At 37.0% G+C, this 20,901-nt stretch overlaps 2 protein-coding genes, 1 long non-coding RNA gene and 1 pseudogene across 3 annotated transcripts; 1 reads left to right on the top strand and 3 right to left on the bottom strand.

The window, feature by feature from the left end:
• Nucleotides 1,074-4,710, top strand: LOC104751855 (annotated as a pseudogene).
• Nucleotides 12,734-14,371, bottom strand: LOC104751837. The gene is made up of 3 exons (XM_010473886.1): nucleotides 14,152-14,371; nucleotides 13,559-13,662; nucleotides 12,734-13,423 (listed from the first exon to the last, which is right to left on the bottom strand). Exons 1-3 carry the CDS (start codon nucleotides 14,369-14,371, stop codon nucleotides 12,734-12,736), a joined length of 1,014 nt encoding a protein of 337 aa, XP_010472188.1.
• LOC104724355 (probable leucine-rich repeat receptor-like protein kinase At5g49770) lies at nucleotides 15,728-17,900 on the bottom strand. The gene is made up of 6 exons (XM_019235142.1): nucleotides 17,466-17,900; nucleotides 17,222-17,365; nucleotides 16,995-17,131; nucleotides 16,689-16,908; nucleotides 16,376-16,611; nucleotides 15,728-16,296 (listed from the first exon to the last, which is right to left on the bottom strand). The coding sequence occupies exons 1-6, from the start codon at nucleotides 17,563-17,565 to the stop codon at nucleotides 15,823-15,825; spliced, it is 1,311 nt and encodes a 436-aa protein (XP_019090687.1). The 5' UTR covers nucleotides 17,566-17,900; the 3' UTR covers nucleotides 15,728-15,822.
• On the bottom strand, nucleotides 18,435-18,859 carry LOC104751831. Its single transcript, XR_002034968.1, has 3 exons — nucleotides 18,768-18,859; nucleotides 18,613-18,681; nucleotides 18,435-18,505 (listed from the first exon to the last, which is right to left on the bottom strand). It is a non-coding gene; the product is annotated as an uncharacterized LOC104751831 (long non-coding RNA).

Below are 20,901 nucleotides of genomic sequence, written 5' to 3'. Positions count from 1 at the left end.
AAATGATAATTCTTTATAAAATATGTAGTTTAATTGAGGTGAAAATGGACCAGAATGACACAAATTTAAGAAAATATTGCTCGATTGACACCCTCCCTTTAGGGAAAACTAAATTAACACAATTTTCTGTTTAAATTATCAAAAGCCCAGTTTGGTGTCTTTAAAAAATAAAAATTGTAAAAGGAAATAAAAATTAAAAGAGAAAAAATCGAGTTTATCAAACCAAACAAACCCGACATGCGTTTATTTTTATTTCTCTAACCCGAAACATTGACACATCCGCCGGCGACAGAGAGGTTTTACGGTACACCAAAAGAAACTCGATCTGTCGGGTTTTTCCGCCGGCGAATTAGAAGAGCAATCACTGGTCCCCTCTTGTTACAGCCACATACAGACGGTCGTAGTTGGCTCTCATCTTCCGCCAACGAAATAAGAACCATAGTGGTTTCGGTGGTGGTCGATTTTGTCTGGCGGTGAGTGTTGTTATTTTCCCTTATTAGAAACGATTACTGAATTGTTTGCAATTTTAGATTAACCCTGTTTTTGTTTTGAGTCTTGCTGTTCAATAGTTTTGGTGGAACTTCAAGCTCGATTTTGTCTCGATTTGGTGGAACCAATAGCTTTGGTCGGTGGTTCTTCATAAATCCGGTAAGGCTTTTTGTCTATATGATAAGATTTTGTCTCGATTTGATTTGGGTCTTCAGTTATTGCATTATTTGGTCTCGAATTGATATATTTTTGTGTGTGTCGATTTGTTCAATAGTACTCTCGAATGCTTATTTGTTTCTCTTTGAAGCCTTAATCTTAACTCTCTAGACTTCTTTCATGGCAGCCCTTACGACACACTTATAAGTATTGTGTGTGTGTCTTTTTAAAACTGCCAACTTGTGAATGATTTAGCTTTATCTTAACTGTTGTTTTTTGTTTTTAGATTAGAAGTATCTAACAATTTTGTGTTTCCTAAATGAGAGATTTGTTTCATCGATGGGGTCAAATTTAGTATTTATCATATTGTTTGCTACTTTATCCTATCATTTGATGCTTTTTTTGTATGTTTAGGAATGGCATCATCAAGCAATAACATCAAATATCCTCCTCTACTTTATGAAGAAGGGAAATAGCGTCTGCAACATAGGAGCATGAACCACAATTGTTTTGTGTCAAAAATTGGAATTTTGAGAGAAGGATTAGGTGTGGACGTGTGGGATAAAATGAAGGAATCATCTCTTGGAGTGTTTTTAAAGTTTGCTGAATTGGAATACACATGGGCTGCACAGAGAGTTCATTTTCTACGCACACATCAGCTGAGAATCAACAACATTCATGACGTTTGGTATTTGATCGATGATAGGCCTATTAGATTTTCTTTAAATTAGTTTGCGGAGATAACATTGTGATGCATTTGACCCTTTAGACAACTTTGATATTGATCACCATGATTTCTGGAAAGAAATGAAAATACCAACAACCCTTGATGGTCCTATGTGGAGTGAGTTGCTAAAGGTGATTGATTTTAGCAAAACATGGAATCTTGATAAGTGGATGATGGTTGGTAGGTTATGTCTGTTGTCAGTATGCGTACATGGAATTCATCATACATCTAGAATCCCGTTGGCGATCGCTAAGAGAGTTTTAGATCCAGTTACTTTTGAAAAACATCCATGGGGTAGGGTGGCTTTTAGTAGTCTAGTGAATTCTGTTAAGATGGTTGACTATGACAGAGATTCATACACCATACATGGGTGTGTTCATGCTATGTTAATTTGGCTCTATGAGAGTGTTACTGGAATAGGAGAAAGTTATGGGTTTAGAAGGACAGAAACCTCTGGTGTTCCACTTCCTGATTGGCGATCATCTCGAAAACGTATCAACTTCACAAACTTCATCCAAAACGAGAAGGAGTTGCATGGACAGGTTAGTAGTGGTGCTAGTTTGTTACTATCTTTTTAAAAAAAAAATACTTTTGACATCAACAAATAATTTGTGTGAATTTAAAGTTATTACCATTGTTAATCACTTTATTCATGGCTTGTAGGTTTGTGTTAGGCATATGGTTCATGTTTCAGAGGAAAACATGTATCCTCTATGGTCTGATGCAGATGAGCATACGGATCAACACCTAGACGAGCTAATTAAAGATCTCATTCATAACCGTTTGTCTCTAGATGCTTGGAGTTGTGTCAAAACAGTTGGTATAAGTTCAAAAAAGAAGAAAAGAAGTGTTGAAGCTGATAAGGTGAATGACGACAGAGGGTGCAATCCTAAGAAAAAGAGATTGACAGATTGTGATCCTAAATGTGAACAAGGAGAAAATGTAACCAACATGGAGGTAAGGTTTCGTTATCCTTCACCGAACATGATTACCATTTTTTGTCTTCTCTATTATGATATTAACGAACATGTTATTGCAGGATGGTAAGGATGGCAAGTCAATTTCTTTGGATATTTGGAGGGCGATTGAGAAAATGAATGAGACTATTTCTGACTTGGGCAAAACACTCAACAGTCGAATATATGCTTTGGAGAGAAAATTTGAAATATTTGTTGAAAAAAAAAATGACTGTGTTAGAAGAGAAGATGAGTGAGAGGATTAAAGCAGTGGAGAAAGAAAGAAAAGAGCCAAAATACGCTGATGTACCAAATGATGCCACTTCGCACACCATTGAAGATGATGAGGGAACGAGTAAAGCACCTGTAAGTTACATTTTCTCTTATCATGTTCAGATTTTTTTTTTCACTTATCATGTTGTGATTTTTTCTAAAACTTATCATGCTCTGTTTTTTTTTTTCACTTATCACATTACGTTTTTCTTTTTTTTTTTTAAAACTTCTCATGTTCTGTTTTTTTTTAAACTTATCATGTTCTGTTTTTTGTTTAAAACTTATCACGTTCTCATGTTATTTTCACTTCTCATGATCTATTTTTTTATTTAAACTTATCACATTATAGTTTTCTTACCTTTTTTGTGGAATGTTCTGTTTGGTTGCAGTCATGGATTGTTGAGATGAAGCAGACATCACATGATGAATTTCCACTTCAAAGGACGGTGAGGAAGGTATACACTGTCCACAATAAGAAGAAGAAAGAAGAAGATGCGATATCAGAAAATCTTCCTCTCTTTGAGAAGAAGGAATCTGTTAAGGTTGAGAAGAAGAACACTTCCAAGAAAAAGAAGATACATGGTTTTAGCTATGACGATGTTGAAGATATTACTACCCAAGTTCAGAAGGCTAAATTGAAAATAGCTTCCAGTTCTGAAGAGACATGGTCCAATCAGGAGGATCAATGGGCTAGTAGAAAACTTGAGGTGACACTAAAAAGCCTTGGAGATGCTTTAACAAAGTTGGATGGACCTGGACCTTCGAAGCAGCCAAGACGCGTCCCACAATTGGCTGAATCGCAGAAATATCCTTATCCTTCTTCTCAAAGAGAGGAAGATTCTCTGATATAGCATCTTCTTCTTTCTTCTTCTTATTGTGGACAGTGTATAGCTTCATCACCGTCCTTTGAAGTGGAAATTCATCATGTGATGGTAACTCAACAGTCAAGCAGATCATTACAGAGGGTGATACTATGTTATGTGATCATCTTAAGCCTGCAGATGATGAGAAACATCAGAGACTTATGGATTTCCTCAGCCTTGATAAGTATACTTCAACAACTCTGAATTGTTTAAAAAGTTACTCTCATTATCTATATATGTACTAACTCATTCTTTCATTCACAGGGAAGAACCACTTAGCACCAGCAACACAGCTGTGAGATTCTATTGGAAAATTATGACTCCAAGGAAACATTGGCCAAGCGATGACTATGGATGGTTTATAGACCATGTAAGTAAATTATTGCTTATTTTTTTACAACTGATTTAATGACTACTATTATTTTCCTTATTCTAGTTATGTTTTTTTAATGTAGCACATGGGTTGTGCAATGGCTATGTTCCGGAGAAGATATGTGCGTTCGCCTTGTCCGTATCCTAAACAACGCATAGCTTTCTTAGACCAAGATCTGATCACAACATTGCAGAATGACTACAAACAGTTTGTAATGGCCCCTAAGAATTTTGTGTTTAGGGATTCCTATGTGAAACACGTTTATGGTGAATTTCCGGAGGAGTCAGCTACGCACAAGAAGTGGTGGATTGATGTGGATAACTTATACGCTTGTCTCTTTGTCAATGAAAACCATTGGGTGGCTTTGGATATTGACTTGCCAGGTAAGAAGATTCACATCTATGATAGCATCCCAAGCATGGTGAGTGACGATGAAATGGCTACTTACTGTTTGCCTTTGAGGCGAATGATCCCAGAGATGTTAAGTGACATGATTACTGAGACGATCCGTAAGAAGAGTAAAGCAATGTTGGAATTGAGAAGGGTGAAGAAGAATGTCCCTCGAAATGAAAATCTAGGTGATTGTGATATGTATGCTCTAAAGTATATTGAATGTTTAGCTCTTGGGAAAACATTTGATGGGCTTTGCGACGAGCACATGTTGGCTCTTCAGATTAAACTTGCAGCGGAGTTATATGACGAAATTGGAGAACTAGCCATACCACCTAATATGTCTGACTCATATCTTCGAGCTAAAGATATTAAAATCCCTTCTCTTGTTGATGAGTCCTTGTAGACTTTTGTGTGTCATTGTTTCAGTTTTTTTATTAACGTTGTCATTGTAGACTTTTTTTGTTTTGCATGTGATCAACTACGTTCTTGTCTTCTTTACATGAATTATTATCTAATGCTTTTATGATTTGTGGACGCACATGAATTATTATATAATATGAACTCACTACATTATGCAAGTTTATAATATACCACGAGTATACATAACGATTATATAATTTTAGATTCAATCGTGCATAATGATTAAATAATGTTCAGAATTATTATCTAATGTTTTTAAAATTAAACGTGGTACACTTGTAATCATAATATGAACGTACTACATTGTAATGACAGTATTTAAAAGAAAAAAAAGAATATAAAAGAACTTGGATTTAAACAGAGTTCTATGTCAATGAAAGCATCGTCAATCTCAACAAGAACTTAAATAACTTGGTTTTTATAGGATACATGTCTTACGATTATGTCCTACTTGTTTGCAATTACCGCATGTGTATAGTTTTCTTGGCTTCTTTTTTTCCATTGCAATCTCCAATGCGGATTTGATTCTTGAATTCTTTGGCCTACATGGTTGCTGTTTAGGGATCGGTGCTGAACATACCTTCGTTATCACATGTCCATGAACAGATTTATCAAACTCCCTTGGCATGATAGCATTCGCGTAGGAAGTGTACACATAGTTTTTCTGATAATAAAGATGACTCATTGAAATGCGAGAGATGTTTCTGTATTCACCGGCCGCAGTTGCGTGTGCACAAGGGAGTTTCTCCAAGTCAAACCTGCGACACATACATTTTTTTATCTCTCAAATTGACAACATGCAGAGATGTCCTACTTGTTACTTGTACTTGGTGTTTGTCGATATCTTGGACAGTAAGTAACTTAGCATAATCCACACGACCCTATAAAATATAAAATACGATGCCACATTATATTTGAAACATAAATAACCAACATCAACATTTGCTAAGAAAGGATAAAAGAATAAACCTGGAGAATTTTCTCTACACCACATGTCAAAACTGTTGTCATCTTCAATGCATCACTCCTCCTATCTAAAAACCACCTTGTCATCATGGACCATATTTCTTCCAATAGTTGTACAATAGGATAAATCCTATCATGTGACATGAACTCATTCAATGATTCTGCAATGTTGCTTGTAAGCAAGTTGTACCTATTGATATGCTCAAATTTAACCCTGAGCTACTCTCTCAAATTAAGAGATCAAAGTAATACTTAGGGGTCGAATTCCACAAGGACTCAAGTCTACACAATAAATTATAGAGTTTTATAATTATGCTAAACATATTAAATTAAATTAATATAAACAATGCAAAATATTAAATAAAAGTTGTTGTAAATTCAGAAGATCAAAAAGCTAGGCCTAGGGAATTTCTCAGGAAATTATGAATTATGAAATCAGGGAATAAATAGGATTCAAACAATTAAGAACAGATCTAGAACTCTAAACACTTTTGTAAATTAAATCAGTTCTCACTGCAAATAATATCTAAATTTAAAACCAGAAAATCCAAATCTCTTTGCAAAATTCTAGGTAATAAATCAGCTTTAAAAACATGTTAGGTTGTCCACAAAATCACTTAATCAAATCTCTTTGCAAGAAGTAATTTTGTTCATCAAAAGGTTTTATCAGAAAAATCAATTATATTCTCATATCAATTTATTTTCCTAAAGTATTAATTCTAGGTGATCAATCAAGAATTAATATGAAGAACAACCTAAGATGAAGATCTAGATAGATATTGAATCCTACTTAAACAGATCTAACAATTCATAAAATCCCTGTGAAAAACCCTAAACCTAACAACCAAACTACTCAGACATAATCAATGAAGAACAAAACATCTTTCTGAATAATAAGCAATTGAAATTAAAAGAGTAAAAGGGAGTTCAAGAAATTCTTCTCTACAAAGCACATCTCTCTCTCTCCAAAGCTCTCAAAATCTCACAGGGTTGCAGAAAAATAAAACTTGCTAGAAAAATAACTTAACAGTTTGTAAAACCTAAAAATACTATTTCTATGTCCTAAAACACGTCAGGGACTAATCTTGCAAATATAGAAAACTTTGGGCAACTTTTGTAAATCTTCCAAAACTTGGGTTTTCTTGCGGCTAACATGGGTGTCGACCGACACCAAGAGTGGTGTCGATCGACACCATCTCCTCTGATCGATTTCAAGTTGATTTCCTCCGGATTATTGCTCCAAACTGATCCAAATTGCTCCACTTTGCTCCATCCATGCTAAAATCCTAGAAAACCTGCAAAGACTCCAAAACATCATAGAAAACAAATCAAAAGACTCTAAAAGACTCTTTATATCATGGTTAAAAACCACAAAAACCATGATATATCAACTCCTCCAGACTTAGCCTTTGCTTGCTCTCAAGCAAAACATAGCGTTTGACACGTGAAAGAGATTTGAAAACAGGGAACTCACTCAACTGCATGATGATTCTTATTCGCACTCTTCATTTACCTGACTCAAGAACTTACTTCTTATACTTAACCATGATAAGCATCAACATTCCTTACTCAAATCCGACAATCCTTTGGAATCTCTGAAATCTCCATTGTCATCTCATTAGTCAATATTAAAGCACAAATAAGGTGAATTCTTACCTTGGGTGTATTGATCAGTGGCATATGAACTCTCTTCAGGCCAAGACATTCTTCATACATCTCCTTTCCTCTCCCTTTTCTCACTTCCAATTTATTTCTTATTATTTTTTTTCTTAATCAAAAATCAAAGGTGTAAGCGAATACCGGGGTCATCGGTAATTTACCTATCCCTCGCTTCCAAGCTTTGTGTGATCATTTGACTCAAGAGTAGAATAATGAGGTCACAGGTAATTTACCTACCTCTCTAAACTGATCAAAATCATCTCATCTTTTATTCCTTTTTTTTCTCTTTTTTTTTTTAAAGCACTGAAGGGAAGAGAGAGGGGAGACATACTTTGAAAAATTGCACTGTCTTGTATGGCCCGAAGAAGAAGTCTAGTCCACTGATTTCCAACCCCAAAGTAAGAGATTAAGTCCGGTTAAAATCCTGATAAAAGTTGAGACAACGTTAGATCAATCAGATATCCATTGAATAAGGGCTTTCAGGATTGTTGATAAGGCTCATAGTCTTTCTAAGCTTCAGTTCTGAGATCAAGCATAAACAAATAATCATTAGAGTGTTAGCCAAATAAGAGAAATCATTAGTCAAGATCATAATTCCCAAGACAAAAATAAAATTTTGAAAAATTTGACTCAAACTTTATAGTTTTGACTGACACAACTGAAACTCAAAAACAAAAACATAGTTAGTAGATAACCTCCCCCAAACTTAAACAACACTATCCCAGTGTTATCAAGCCTAAGATTGGCAAAAGAAAAATAAAATAAGAATGAATGAGCATTGAAAGTATGAACAAAAATCAGATTTATTCATCTGTAATGGTGGTGTCGACCGACACCAGTAGTGGTATCGATCGACACTCTTTGCGTCTGCAGAGGGTCTGCCCAGAAATCCATAGTTAGTTGCTGTTAAATTTGTGTCCCTCTCAATCCTTGGATGTTAGCACTGCTAATAATCACTCAAACACAAGATTAAACGCAACATGATAGATAGAAGTTCATAATTCAACACTAATTCAAACTGACTCAAAGCAAGAATAAAAATGACTCAAGATGGAAAAGAAAAACCTATGAGTGGGTTACCTCCCACTAAGCACTTGTTTTCAGTCATTAGCTTGACTGTGCTGAAGCTCAGGCATCTGGTGGATCAGAACGTGGCAGTGAATGCTTCTGAGAGGAATGTCTCATCATCCAAGGTGGTGTATAAGCAGTAGATGAATTAGGTCTGCCAAGGATGTGAGGAACATGACCAGGACGGGAAAGTGGGATGGGTTTGCTCCTTTTATGTCCTACAAAATCATCAACAGAAGAAACAAGCGCTCTACGATAATCTCGTGGCTTGGTTAACTGTAAAACAGTCTTTGTACCTTTGAAGTTCTTGTTAATGAGTTGAGGATGATTAGGTGCAAAAGATGTGTACCTTTGCCTTACCTGAGGACTCTGGAGTGTGGAGTGTGAAGTTTTCTGCTTTGCAACAGCTTTCTTACTTGGAGCATAGAGAACATCCTGCGAGTCATCAATTTTGGACAGGTCTAGACTCGGACTTAGAGGAGTGTCGATCGATGCTCCTTCAGTGTCGATCGACACTGAACCTGATGCTCGTGTTGCAGAAACTTTTTCAACAGAAAAAGTCATTCCATCAATGGTAGGAGCCCTCCTCAGCTTATCCATCTCAAAATTCAAACCCAAACCATCTACATTCAGTGCTATGTGTCCCTTCTTCACATCAATGATGACACCAGCTGTAGCCAAGAAAGATCTTCCTAAGATGAGAGGATCTTTAGGCTCTGTATCATACTTTAACACCACAAAGTTAGTGGGAATCATGAAGTTTCCAACCTTAACTGGAATATCCTCTAAAACACCTTCAGGAATTCTTCGGGATCGATGAGCTAGGATTAGAGAAGTCTGAGTTGGCTTGAATTCTGTCATCCCAAGTCTCACAGCAACATAATGTGGCATCAAGTTGATGCTAGAGCCAAGGTCGCAAAGTGAGTGAGAAAACCTTCCTGTGGAGATAGAGCAATCAAGTACAAAGCTTCCAGGATCTGGTAACTTCTCTGCAGTCATACATTGAATGATTTCACTCACTTTCTTAGAGATAACCACCTCCTGCTTCTTTCCCTTCTTCCTCTATGGAGGCTGGTTTAACAGAATCGCACTGACATCCTTAGTAAGCAGTGCTCCTTCCTCAGAGCTCAAACCATTTGATACCATTCTCTTGACATAGCGCCTAAGGGGTGGTGAAAGCTTTACTGCATCAATCAAAGGCATCTCAATCATCACCTTGTCCATCATAGCCTTGCATCTAGCTTCCTCAAGCTCCTGCTTAGACCTCCTAGGCTTAGGAAAAGGGACTTTATGCTTATACACCCTCTCAACAGCTACTGGAGCCTGAGATTTTGCAGTTTTGGGTTCTGTCTGGGATGAGTGTCGACCGACACCATCATCTGAAACTGAGAGACTTGTCGATTTCTCTTCTTTTTCTGCAGAAGCAATTTCACCATCATCTTCATCTCTCACTGATATGGCATTGCAAGCATGCTTGGGGTTTGACTCAGTTCTCGCAGGAAGATACCCCTCTTGTCGTTTAACAGACCCAAGAGTCTGAATAACTTGATTCTCTAGTTTCTTGACATGAATGTTCAATGCTTCAATCTTTCCATTCAGCTCAGTGTAGACAGTGTCAATCTTCCCATTGAATGTCACTGTCAATTGCTCCTGTCCTTGCAAAAGCTGCTCAAGCATGGCTTCCATTCTACTCTCTGAAGAATTCTTAGGAGGTGGAGACTGATAGGATGAGTTCCCATAGGTCCTTGTATAGCCATTGTTCTGTTGCTGCTTCTGGTCACCATTGTAAGGTTTGTTGCCTTGCTGATTACCGAATCTTTGTCCCTGATACCCAGCTCCATACACATAGTTGACATTCTCCTCTGTATTCTCTGGTTCTGGCTCAAATGTCTCAACTTCAGCAGCAAATTGGACTGACTTCTTTCCCACAAGAAGATTGTGCACTGAATCAAGCTTGGCATTAACAGAAGCAAGCTGATTTGCATCAAACTCTCCATGCAGTCTCTTTCTTTCAGCATCAGCTCTTTTAGTGCTATTGCTAGAAGCCAAATTCTCAATCAAAACTTCAGCATCTTCTGGAAATCTTGTCTTGAAGTTCCCATGACTTGCAGCATCCAAAGCTAACTGATACTTCCAATCACACCCTCTAAAGAAGATACTCAACAGTTGTACCCTTGAAAAACCATGGTGTGGACAGTCCCTCTGATAAGCTTTGAATCTCACCCAAGCTGCCTTGAAAGCTTCATCATGTCCTTGCTTGAATGAAGAGATCTTGACTCTCAGCTCATCTGACATTGCATCATCATAGAAATGGTTGAGGAAAGCCACCTTGATATCATGCCAATTTGTCAAAGATCCAGCTGGCAACTGCTTCAACCACTGAGATGCCTCTCCTGCAAGTGAGTATGGGAAGAGCTTGCAGAATATGAAGTCCTCAGTCACTCCATTAGCCTTGATACTGGTCACAAGATCCTCAAAGTGCTCAATGTGGTCCAAAGGCTTCTCATGGGGCAGGTTAGAGAAAGGTCTCTGCCCAACCAGTTGAAAATAAGCAGGTTTCAACTCAAAATCATTCCTCTGGAATGGTGGAGGAACAATTGAAGACCGGTTCTCATACACAAGATCAGCCCGGTTGTAGTCAACAATGGTCCTGATCAAGTCTCGGTTGTGCTCCTGTCTTCAAACTGGGTTCTGGACGTGGTTAGCAGTTCCACATACGTCTGCTGCAGGTGGGTGTCGATCGACACCCTCTTGTTGGTGTCGATCGACACCAAGGTTCGGCTCATCAACGACGACAGCTTGCTGGTTCACGACAGCCTGCTCGTTGACAATAGGTTCAGCAATCACATTGCCTTCTGCATCAAGCTTTTGGCCACGCTCATTGCGCAAGTGGCCCTCTTGATCCCTCAAAGCACCATCCTCATCTCGCATCAGAATGATTGTGTTAACCATCTTCAAGGATTTGGTTGCTTTTCTGTTCTCACGCTCAAGTTTTCCCAACTCTTGGTTTGAAAGATTCACAGTAGGATCAGACTTGTTGCTCCTTGTGTGAGGTCTAGGAGGCATGCACCTGAAACACCAAAGAGAAGAAAAACAAAAACGTGTAAGTAGAAAATAAAAAGAAAAATTTAGAGGAAATTAAAAACTCAAATCTAATGGTAGATCAAAGAGTCCCCGGCAACGGCGCCAAAATTTGATATGCTCAAATTTAACCCTGAGCTACTCTCTCAAATTAAGAGATAACTGTAATACTTAGGGGTCAAATTCCACAAGGACTCAAGTCTACACAATAAATTATAGAATTTTATAATTATGCTAAACAGATTAAATTGAATTAAAATAAACAATGCAAAATATTAAATAAAAGTTGTTGTAAATTCAGAAGATCAAAAAGCTAGGCCTAGGGAATTTCTCAGGAAATTATGAATTATGAAATCAGGGAATAAATAGGATTCAAACAATTAAGAACAGATCTAGAACTCTAAACACTTTTGTAAATTAAATCAGTTCGCACTGCAAATAATATCTAAATTTAAAACCAGAAAATTCAAATCTCTTTGCAAAATTCTAGGTAATAAATTAGCTTTAAAAACAAGTTTAGATTGTCCACAAAATCACTTAATCAAATCTCTTTGCAAGAAGTAATTTTGCTCATCAAAAGATTTTATCAGAAAAATCAATTATATTCTCATATCAATTTATTTTCCTAAAGTATTAATTCTAGGTGATCAATCAAGAATTAATATGAAGAACAACCTAAGATGAAGATCTAGATAGATATTGAATCCTACTTAAACAGATCTAACAATTCATAAAATCCCTGTGAAAAACCCTAAACCTAACAACCAAACTACTCAGACATAATCAATGAAGAACAAAACATCTTTCTGAAAAATAAGCAATTGAAATTAAAAGAGTAAAAGGGAGTTCAAGAAATTCTTCTCTACATAGCAGATCTCTCTCTCTCTCCAAAGCTCTCAAAATCTCACAGGGTTGCAGAAAAATAAAACTTGCTAGAAAAATAACTTAACAGTTTGTAAAACCTAAAAATACTATTTCTATGTCCTAAAACACGTCAGGGACTAATCTTGCAAATATGAAAAACTTTGGGCAACTTTTGTAAATCTTCCAAAACTTGGGTTTTCTTGCGGCTAACATGGGTGTCGACCGACACCAAGAGTGGTGTCGATCGACACCATCTCCTCTGATCGATTCAAAGTTGATTTCCTCCGGATTATTGCTCCAAGCTGATCCAAATTGCTCCACTTTGCTCCATCCATACTAAAATCCTAGAAAACCTGCAAAGACTCCAAAACATCATAGAAAACAAATCAAAAGACTCTAAAAGACTCTTTATATCATGGTTAAAAACCACAAAAACCATGATATATCACCTATCACCCGGGAAATGTACACGAGTCCACATATGCACATCAGCCCTTACGAGGTACTCATGTAGTGCTGGATTCATGGCTTCTATCTGATCAAATGTGGTTTGAAAGTCGATAAGTCTACAAGAATTTGCCGCCTTTTTAACCAAAGCAAATTCTGCTCGACCTTTAAACCGGACCAAAATATTCTTGTATATATGGTATGTACATATTCCCCGACTAGACTTCGGATAGACCTTTTTAATAGCTTTCCCAATTGATTGATGCATATCAGAAATAATGGAAAGGCTTTCATCATCTGGTATCACACAGCTGAGTTGCTTGAAAAACCATTCCCATGATTCATCATTCTCCGTATCAACCACGGTGAAAGCAATTGGAAAAATCTGAAAATTGCCATCTTGAGCTGTTGATGTCAGAAGTGTCCCTAAGTATTTTCTTTGTAAAAAAGTACCATCCACAACAACCACTTTCCTCAAGAATGGAAATCCTTGTATGATTGCACCAAATCCTAGAAAACAGTACTTAAATCTTTGAGCTTCATCAACTTCAAGCTGTGTAAAATTTCCAGGATTTGCCCTTTTTCTCATATACAAATATGTAGGAAGCTGCTCATAACCACTCTCTGGACTACCCCTGACCAACTCGCGAGCATGCCTTAGTGTTCGATATGCCTTCCAATAATCCATCTATCAAGAACAATATTATTTTAAATTGTTGTGAAAATAAATAAACGGTATAATGCTAAATAGAACTGAAAGGAATAATTTAACCTTGATTTGAAAACGTTTATTCAACGCTTCAGCAACATGCATTGGCAGTACCTTGGGACCAACTCCACCAACAAAATCTTTGTACAACTCTCCTAGAATATTATGATCTGCTTGTCGGGCACGCATAGAGCGCTCTGTTACTGAACATGTATGTGCTGAAATAAACACACACACCTCAAACTTTGGAAAGTGTCTTAATGTTGCAGCTCTTACCCTCCACTTGCATCCTTTAACCCAACACTTGACAATCAATAGTGTTGGTCTCGATTTGTAAACATAAAAATCAAACCTTTGAACCAAGGTTAGTATCTTCAGCCGTGTTTCTAGGTGCTCCTTTATATCATACATTTGCCCAACAACCAAATTCACAGAAGACAAGTCTACCTTTGAGATATCAACTGGTTCTTTATTTTCTTCAATAAAAAAAGATGAACTCCTTTTCTTCATTGGCAATTTATGATCCTCTTCTTCTGGTGGAATTCCATACAGGGTAAAATTCTCATCATCAGAACTTGTTCCGTCAGAATCATCACAATAATCAAATCTACTATCATCTTCATCGATCTCTTCCTGTTTTGCTTCACTGGCCAAATCAACATACTCTTCTCCATCCAAATCGTTTTCATCTCTTCCTCATTTCTTACCTTTCTGATTCGAATCAGTACGTATTTTCTTCTTCACTTCAACACAAAGACGACTTGTATCCCTTTTCAATTGTCCCAGAAAAGTGTGTAACTGACGAGAATTATCAATAATAACTGGTGGTGTATCAGCGGGTAAATCCTGCAAAAACCTCTTCGAGATCTTGTAACTCAACACAACATCAAATACCTTGTTATCCAGCCTGTAATCCTCATATACCATTCCAATGCAAACATCAAAACTGCTTTGATCATTACATTCTAGAATTCGTGAACCCCTTTCATTATCAACAACAAACAACCATTTGTTGTTGTCGAAGATCTAATTACCACAAACGAGAATCACCTGCTTCATATTCTCTTTGTTGTGTAACGATCAAATGCACTCTGAAACGTGAAGGAAGCGATGAAAAAAAAAGAACCTAAAAGGAAAATAATAGAGAAGTTGATTATGAACCCTAAAAGGAAAGAAAGCATGATTAAATCCACATTGGAGAGGAGGAAGAAGGAATCTATGAAAAAATAAGATGAATCCAAAAGAGAAAAAAAATTGGAGTCGATATTGGGGGAGGCACGAGACAAACACGAAAAAATAAGGTAAACCGTAGATTCTCGTCATATATGGCAACTACTTAAAAAGTCTGTCGCTTAACCGCAAAGAAAATCTGCCGCAAAACACACTAATAAATGTGTCATTACCCTGAAAAAAGTTCTATCATTACAAATAACAAATCTGCTGTCACTATATAAAAAAAAAATTTGTTATCATTGTATTCATATATAGCAAATCTGTTATCAAGCAACAGATTTTATAGTAGAAAAAAAATATAACTGTCATAACATAAGAAAATCTGCCATAACGTATAGTGTGAATGTAGGTCAATATAGCAATTTTAGAAAGACTTTAGAAAATCTGTTATCAAACAACAGATTTTTTTCTTCAATCCAAAAATCAGTCATAACTTAAAAAATCTGTCACCACAAGATGTCAAACTAGTAATTATTTTTCCGTTGATAAATCTGTTGCAATGTGACAGATTTTTGAAGGAAAAAAAATGGTTACAACAATCATAAAAAATCTGCCACAAAATTCCTAAAAATTTGACTAAAATAATGAAAATCTGTCATGACTTTATAAATAAGTCTGTCGCGTTAAAAAAAATTCTGCTGTTCAAAAAAAATCTGTCATTACACACTTCAAATAAATCTGCCGTAAAAAACAAATCTGCCATCAAATTCTTCAAATTAATCTGCCATCCAAAATAAATCTGCCAAAAAAAAATTGCCATGGACAGAAAATCTGTCACTTACAAATTAATCTGCCATTACTTGTTTGCAGACTTTTAATTAAAAAAAAAACAAATTGGAGGAATTTTTAACCAAGGGTAATATTGGCATTTTTTTCCTAACAAAACAAAAAAGGGTATTTTAGATATCAAAATAACCCAACTAACTCTCAAATTTTATGAGCTAATCTAGCAATTAACTGCTCAATTTGGGTCGAACTAGTAATTTTCCCTTAATTGAGGGCATTTTAGTATTCTGAAAAATTTGGCAAGAAATTCCAATTATTTTGGATACATCAAGAGTTGTAGCCAATTTTGACATGTGAAGCACAGGTGCCTAATTTGACAAAGCATAAATCTTGGCATTTTGGTGTAGCATCCGGACTAATCAATGGGGTTCGAGTTTTGTAGTTGGGAAACTTGCACTATACTCAAACGAGTTGTTTCTATAAAGATCCCCGGATCCTTTGCTTGCTTCATCATACGTTCTTGAACTCGCAGCTGAATCTACGTTAGGATATAATCCTGCATGTTGCATTATGTACTCAATTTCTTTTACAACCTCATTCATTGATGGCCTCTTCACTCCTTCTTGATCCACGCATATTAGAGCCAAGTTTACGAACTTTTCGAATCCTTTAAGATTCTCGTTGGTTGAAATGATGGTAGTGTCCAACAATTCTTGTAGGTCATACAACTTCTTTGATTTATTCATCTTCATCTTCACCTCTTTCACTACATATTTACCATTCACTATCGGAATTTCACCGGTTAATAGTTCCAACATCATCACCCCAAACCCGTACACATCACTTTTCTCTGTCAATTGATTCGTCATGTAGTACTCAGGATCCAAATAGCCCTAATTCCAAAGATATATATTGTGAGTTTAACGTAACTAAGAAAGAGAGAACGGAAGATGATTTTTGTTCTCTACTCACCATGGTTCCCTTCACTTGTGCTGTGACATTAGCTTTCTCAGCTTCTTCCACAAGTTGGGAGAGGCCAAAATCAGCAACCTTTGCAGCTAGACTTTCATCAAGTAATATATTACTTGATTTGACGTCTCTGTGTATAATTGGAGGATCAGCAAGCTCATGAAGATAAGCCAAGCCTTTCCCTGATCCAAGTGCTATTCTAAGCCTTCTTGTCCAATCAAGTCTAATCCCATTTTTCCCTACAATTTTTGTCGAGTTTAGTACAAAATAACTATCTAAATTCTTCAAAGGAATAAAGAGATTTGATATTAATTACCTGATAGACTATCTCTAAGAGAACCATTTGGGATGTACTCATAGACAAGCATTTGTTCACCTCGATCAAAGCAAAAGCCTAAGAGTTTGACAACGTTTTTATGATGGACCCTTGAAAGAAGCTCGATCTCAGTTTTAAACTCCAACGCTCCTTGCAAAGATCCTGGTTGTGCTCTTTTTATTGCTATGAGTTGCCCTGAGGGAAGAATCCCTTTGTACACCTGTTTCACCAACATATTCAGATCATAAGTTCAACTTAATGTCGCCACTTCTTTCAATTAAAGACATAACCATCAAAGACACAAACCTGGCCATAACCTCCACCACCAACATCATTTGCCACTGAAAAGTTGTTAGCGCATTTCCTCATCTCTTCAAATGTAAATGCTTTTACTCCCATGAGCTGCGGAGCATCTACACTGTTCTGATTGGCATCCCACTTGGCTGCAACATACGAAAGAGAAGTTGTTAGCATTTCACCAGTCTTTCTTGGAAGTAAGTAAAAAAAAAAGAACCTCTTCTTTTAGTTCTTACCAAAAGGATTAATTTGATCATTTGCTCTCTCTGCTCTCTTCTTCTGCTTGAGAGCATAAATCCCGGCTATCATTAGCAACAACAGAAAAACAGAAGCACCAAGTATAGCTCCGATGATGTGTGACGACTTTAAACCTTTTTCATCTGTGACAAAACAATCAGAGGTAAACGCGAGTCATATAGAACCAGTTTTAGATCGGCCGGTTAGATTGTGTGTAAATTGTATAACTGTTTTTTCTCATACCCGGGAACTTATCGTACTTATTGGCTTTGAATATGTAAGGGCCAAATCTGTCAGGAGGCTTATAAGTCTGCGTGCTAAACCTGGAAATAACATTATCCATTCCGGTCTCATTAAACCTCTCTTTCTTTAGTGGGAAGATCAAGAGATCAATTAGAAGATGATGCTCAGTTTCATCCTCTCTTATGTTTCCTATGGACACCGACTCCACTCGATAATTGGAATTGTTAAAGAAACCAGTTAGGTTGTTATAAAGCAATTCGAAGTTGCTGTCGTCTGAAAACCCTGAGAATGAAGGCGATCTAAAAGTGAGTATTCCTGAGGCTGGATACGCACACCGGCACGTGATTGCACTCAAATTTCTGTCCGGGCCACATTGTCGATGACAATTTTCTTTTTTCTTAGGAGCAAAAAATGAGGAACTTAGTTTGACTACTTTGCAGTATTCATCTGGTGGGTTCTTCACCTCCGGACACACTGGATTATTTGCCAAGCTGTAGATGTATGTATAACAACACTCATAAGTAAAAATTGATTGAACAAAAGAAGTCATTTTGGTTTTGTGACAAGGATACATACATTACTTGAAGGTCTTTCTTAGCTGGTTGCTTATACTCAGTTATGTCATTGTATTGTAAATCCACAAACCGCAAACTTTTGCTAGTACCAAAGTCCAGTGTCTCGTTTAGCCAATTGCGTTTTAAGATACTGCAAAGTAGTCGAGAAAAAAAAATATCACTATTAATTCTAGTACAGATTTCACAACTTTGAGTGACTTCTTAATCAAAGTTTCATGATTTGTTTTACTCACACTGTCTCCAAACTACTAGGAGGGTTGAAGAGGGAGATTGGTACTTGACCTTGAAGTTGGATACCTTCCATCCTTCTGCCAAGTATAATACCATTTATTTTTCGTAAGCGGTAAGCATACACGATAAAAACTTATATGTATATATCAAAAGAGGTCACACAATGTTGTTAGGTTGCTTGAAGAAAGCCATGATGGAATGATTGAGGAGGTAAATCGGTTATTGCTCACATCTCTGTTAAAAAAACAATCACATGATGGTATTAGATTGCTTGAGAGTGAAGGTTTCTAATTAAAGGTAAATTGAGCAGCAAATTAGGAAGGATAATATAGGGAACTTACAATGTGAAGAGAGTGGTCAAGCTGGTTAAAACTGGAATAGTACCTGTAAATTTGTTGTTGGACAAGTACCTGAAACGTATTCAACTACAAAGTCTTTTACTTCTTTTCATTTATTTTCTACAAATACATAACAAATCTTTTGTTTGCTCACTTACAGTTCTTGAAGATTTGTGAGATTATTCAGACTTGGAGGTATTTCTCCACTTAGTCTATTCCTATCAAGACGTCGGGAAAACGGCCAATTCCCCCCTAAACTTTGTCGCTTTATCGTATTCATACACAAAACTTTGAGTTGTGCTTATAACCACACGAACTTGATTAAAATTTGAATTTCCCACATCAACAAACCAAATCCGGTCAAAACCATCAAATTGATAAACGTTGTTACTGTTCCGTTAACTTTTGCTGATTAGGATGCCACGTCCTGCTTTAAAACGATGTCGTTTAGATTAACTTTTAAAAAATAAAAATTATGAAACAAAATATTACAAGCTGGGAAGTCGAACATGCGACCATATGCACTAGTTGATAAGCTCATAACCAGCAGAGCTACCATAACTTACGTTTAAAGTATCAGTCGATCGTTTAATATATACGTATAGTATGAAGTTTTTCATCGTCAAAACTCAAACAATCAACTTGTTTCTGGGTTTTTTAGAAACTCAATTACTGGTCGGAATTTGTAGATCAATCTAAGAAGTTTTGGAAATTATAGAGTGACTGCTATCTATTTGCCAAATCTGATATAGATACCCTCTAATTTTTATAATATAATTGAGATAAAAAATCAAAGGATAATAATAGTGTTGGATAATTCCAACTTGTGGAAGAAGCTATCTCCTAGGAAGTTGCCAAAAGAGATAGAATAGGAAAAGGAAAAATTCCTAAGATCAATAAGTTGTAATATGTTAATTCTAATAGGTTTAGGAAAATAAGAAACCTATAAATATAAGAGTCTATGGAGAGGTGTTCCATAAGACTTGAGAGAGAGATTTAGTTTTTGAGAGAGTTTTCTAAATCAATAATATAAGAGAGGTGTTCTTATATCTTCAAGTTCTTTTGTTCTTAGATTTGGTATCAGAGCTAAGGTTGTAGCTCAGATCAAGGTTGTGAAGGAGAAGCTGTTCATAACCAAGTATGGGGGACGACTCAAATCCGTTGTCGCGAACCAAGGACCTTGGATCACCATCCATCCAATGTCCGATGTTAACATCGACAAACTATACCGTTTGGTCGATGCGTATGAGAATCACGCTTCGAGTTAGCGAGGTGTGGGAGACTATTGATCCTGGATCCACCGATCAGAAGATGAACGACGTTGCAACTGCTCTACTGTTCCAATCCATCCCTGAGTCACTCATCCTGCAAGTTGGAGATCAAGGTTCGGCTAAATCCCTATGGGAAGCCATACGAGCACGTCACCAAGGTGCGGAACGTGTGAAGGAAGCAAGGCTTCAAACCCTACTTGCAGATCTTGATCGGGTGACGATGAACGATACCGACTCCGTTGATGACTTTGCTGGCAAGATCTCAGGCCTAGCATCGCAGTCAGCTTCTTTGGGAGAGATCATTGACGAATCAAAGTTGGTAAAGAAGTTCTTACAAGGACTCCCAAGACACAAATATATTCATATCGTTGCATCGTTGGAACAAGTCTTAGACTTGAAGAAAACCGGTTTTGGAGACATAGTTGGTCGCATAAAAGCTTATGAAGAGCGTGTAGGGGAGGAGACCCGGAGTGAAGACCAAGCAAAACTTATGTTCTCTAATTCAAACAATCAAGGAAACTACGGTGGATATCAAGGAAACAGAGGAGGCTATAACAGAGGAGGTTATGGTCGAAGAGGAGGCAGTCGAGGAGGATATGGTCGTGGTGGATATGGTCGAGGTGGTTTTGGTCGTGGTAACTACAGTGGAGATAATTCTGGCAGAGGCAGAGGACGAGGAAGGTTCAATGGCCAGAATCGTGGAGGAGATACTACAGAGCAAGTACAGAACCAGAACCAAAACCAGAATCAAAACCAGAAGAAAGATCTATCCAAAATAATTTATTGGAGATGCGATAAACCGGGTCACTACGCATCTTCATGTCAAGCGAAAGAAGTTGCACATCAAGAGACAAATTTGAATGAAACTCATGAAGCTGATGCACTTTACGTTCATGAGGTGGTGTTCTTGAACGAGGATAAGGTGTTTCCCAAGAACTATGATACTAACAGTGAGAGTATATGGTATCTTGACAACGGTGCTAGCAACCACATGACGGGAAAGAAAGAATTCTTTTCAAGC

This window comes from Camelina sativa, chromosome 2, assembly GCF_000633955.1.
Source record: "Camelina sativa cultivar DH55 chromosome 2, Cs, whole genome shotgun sequence".
NCBI lineage: Eukaryota > Viridiplantae > Streptophyta > Magnoliopsida > Brassicales > Brassicaceae > Camelina > Camelina sativa.
Note: the sequence above shows the minus strand (reverse complement) of the source record. Positions and strands in the feature narration are given on the sequence as shown.

Coding starts and splice junctions, on each gene's coding strand:
- LOC104751837 (XM_010473886.1), bottom strand. CDS start 14,371: ATGGTATATGAGGATTACAGGCTGGATAACAAGGTATTTGATGTTGTG. Junction 13,663..14,151: donor TACTGATTCGAATCAGAAAG/GTAAGAAATGAG, acceptor TGTTTATTTCAG/CACATACATGTTCAGTAACA. Junction 13,424..13,558: donor TTGGTGGAGTTGGTCCCAAG/GTACTGCCAATG, acceptor TGTTCTTGATAG/ATGGATTATTGGAAGGCATA.
- LOC104724355 (XM_019235142.1), bottom strand. CDS start 17,565: ATGGATAATGTTATTTCCAGGTTTAGCACGCAGACTTATAAGCCTCCT. Junction 16,909..16,994: donor GTGGTGGAGGTTATGGCCAG/GTTTGTGTCTTT, acceptor TTGGTGAAACAG/GTGTACAAAGGGATTCTTCC. Junction 16,612..16,688: donor TCTTAGAGATAGTCTATCAG/GTAATTAATATC, acceptor CAAAAATTGTAG/GGAAAAATGGGATTAGACTT.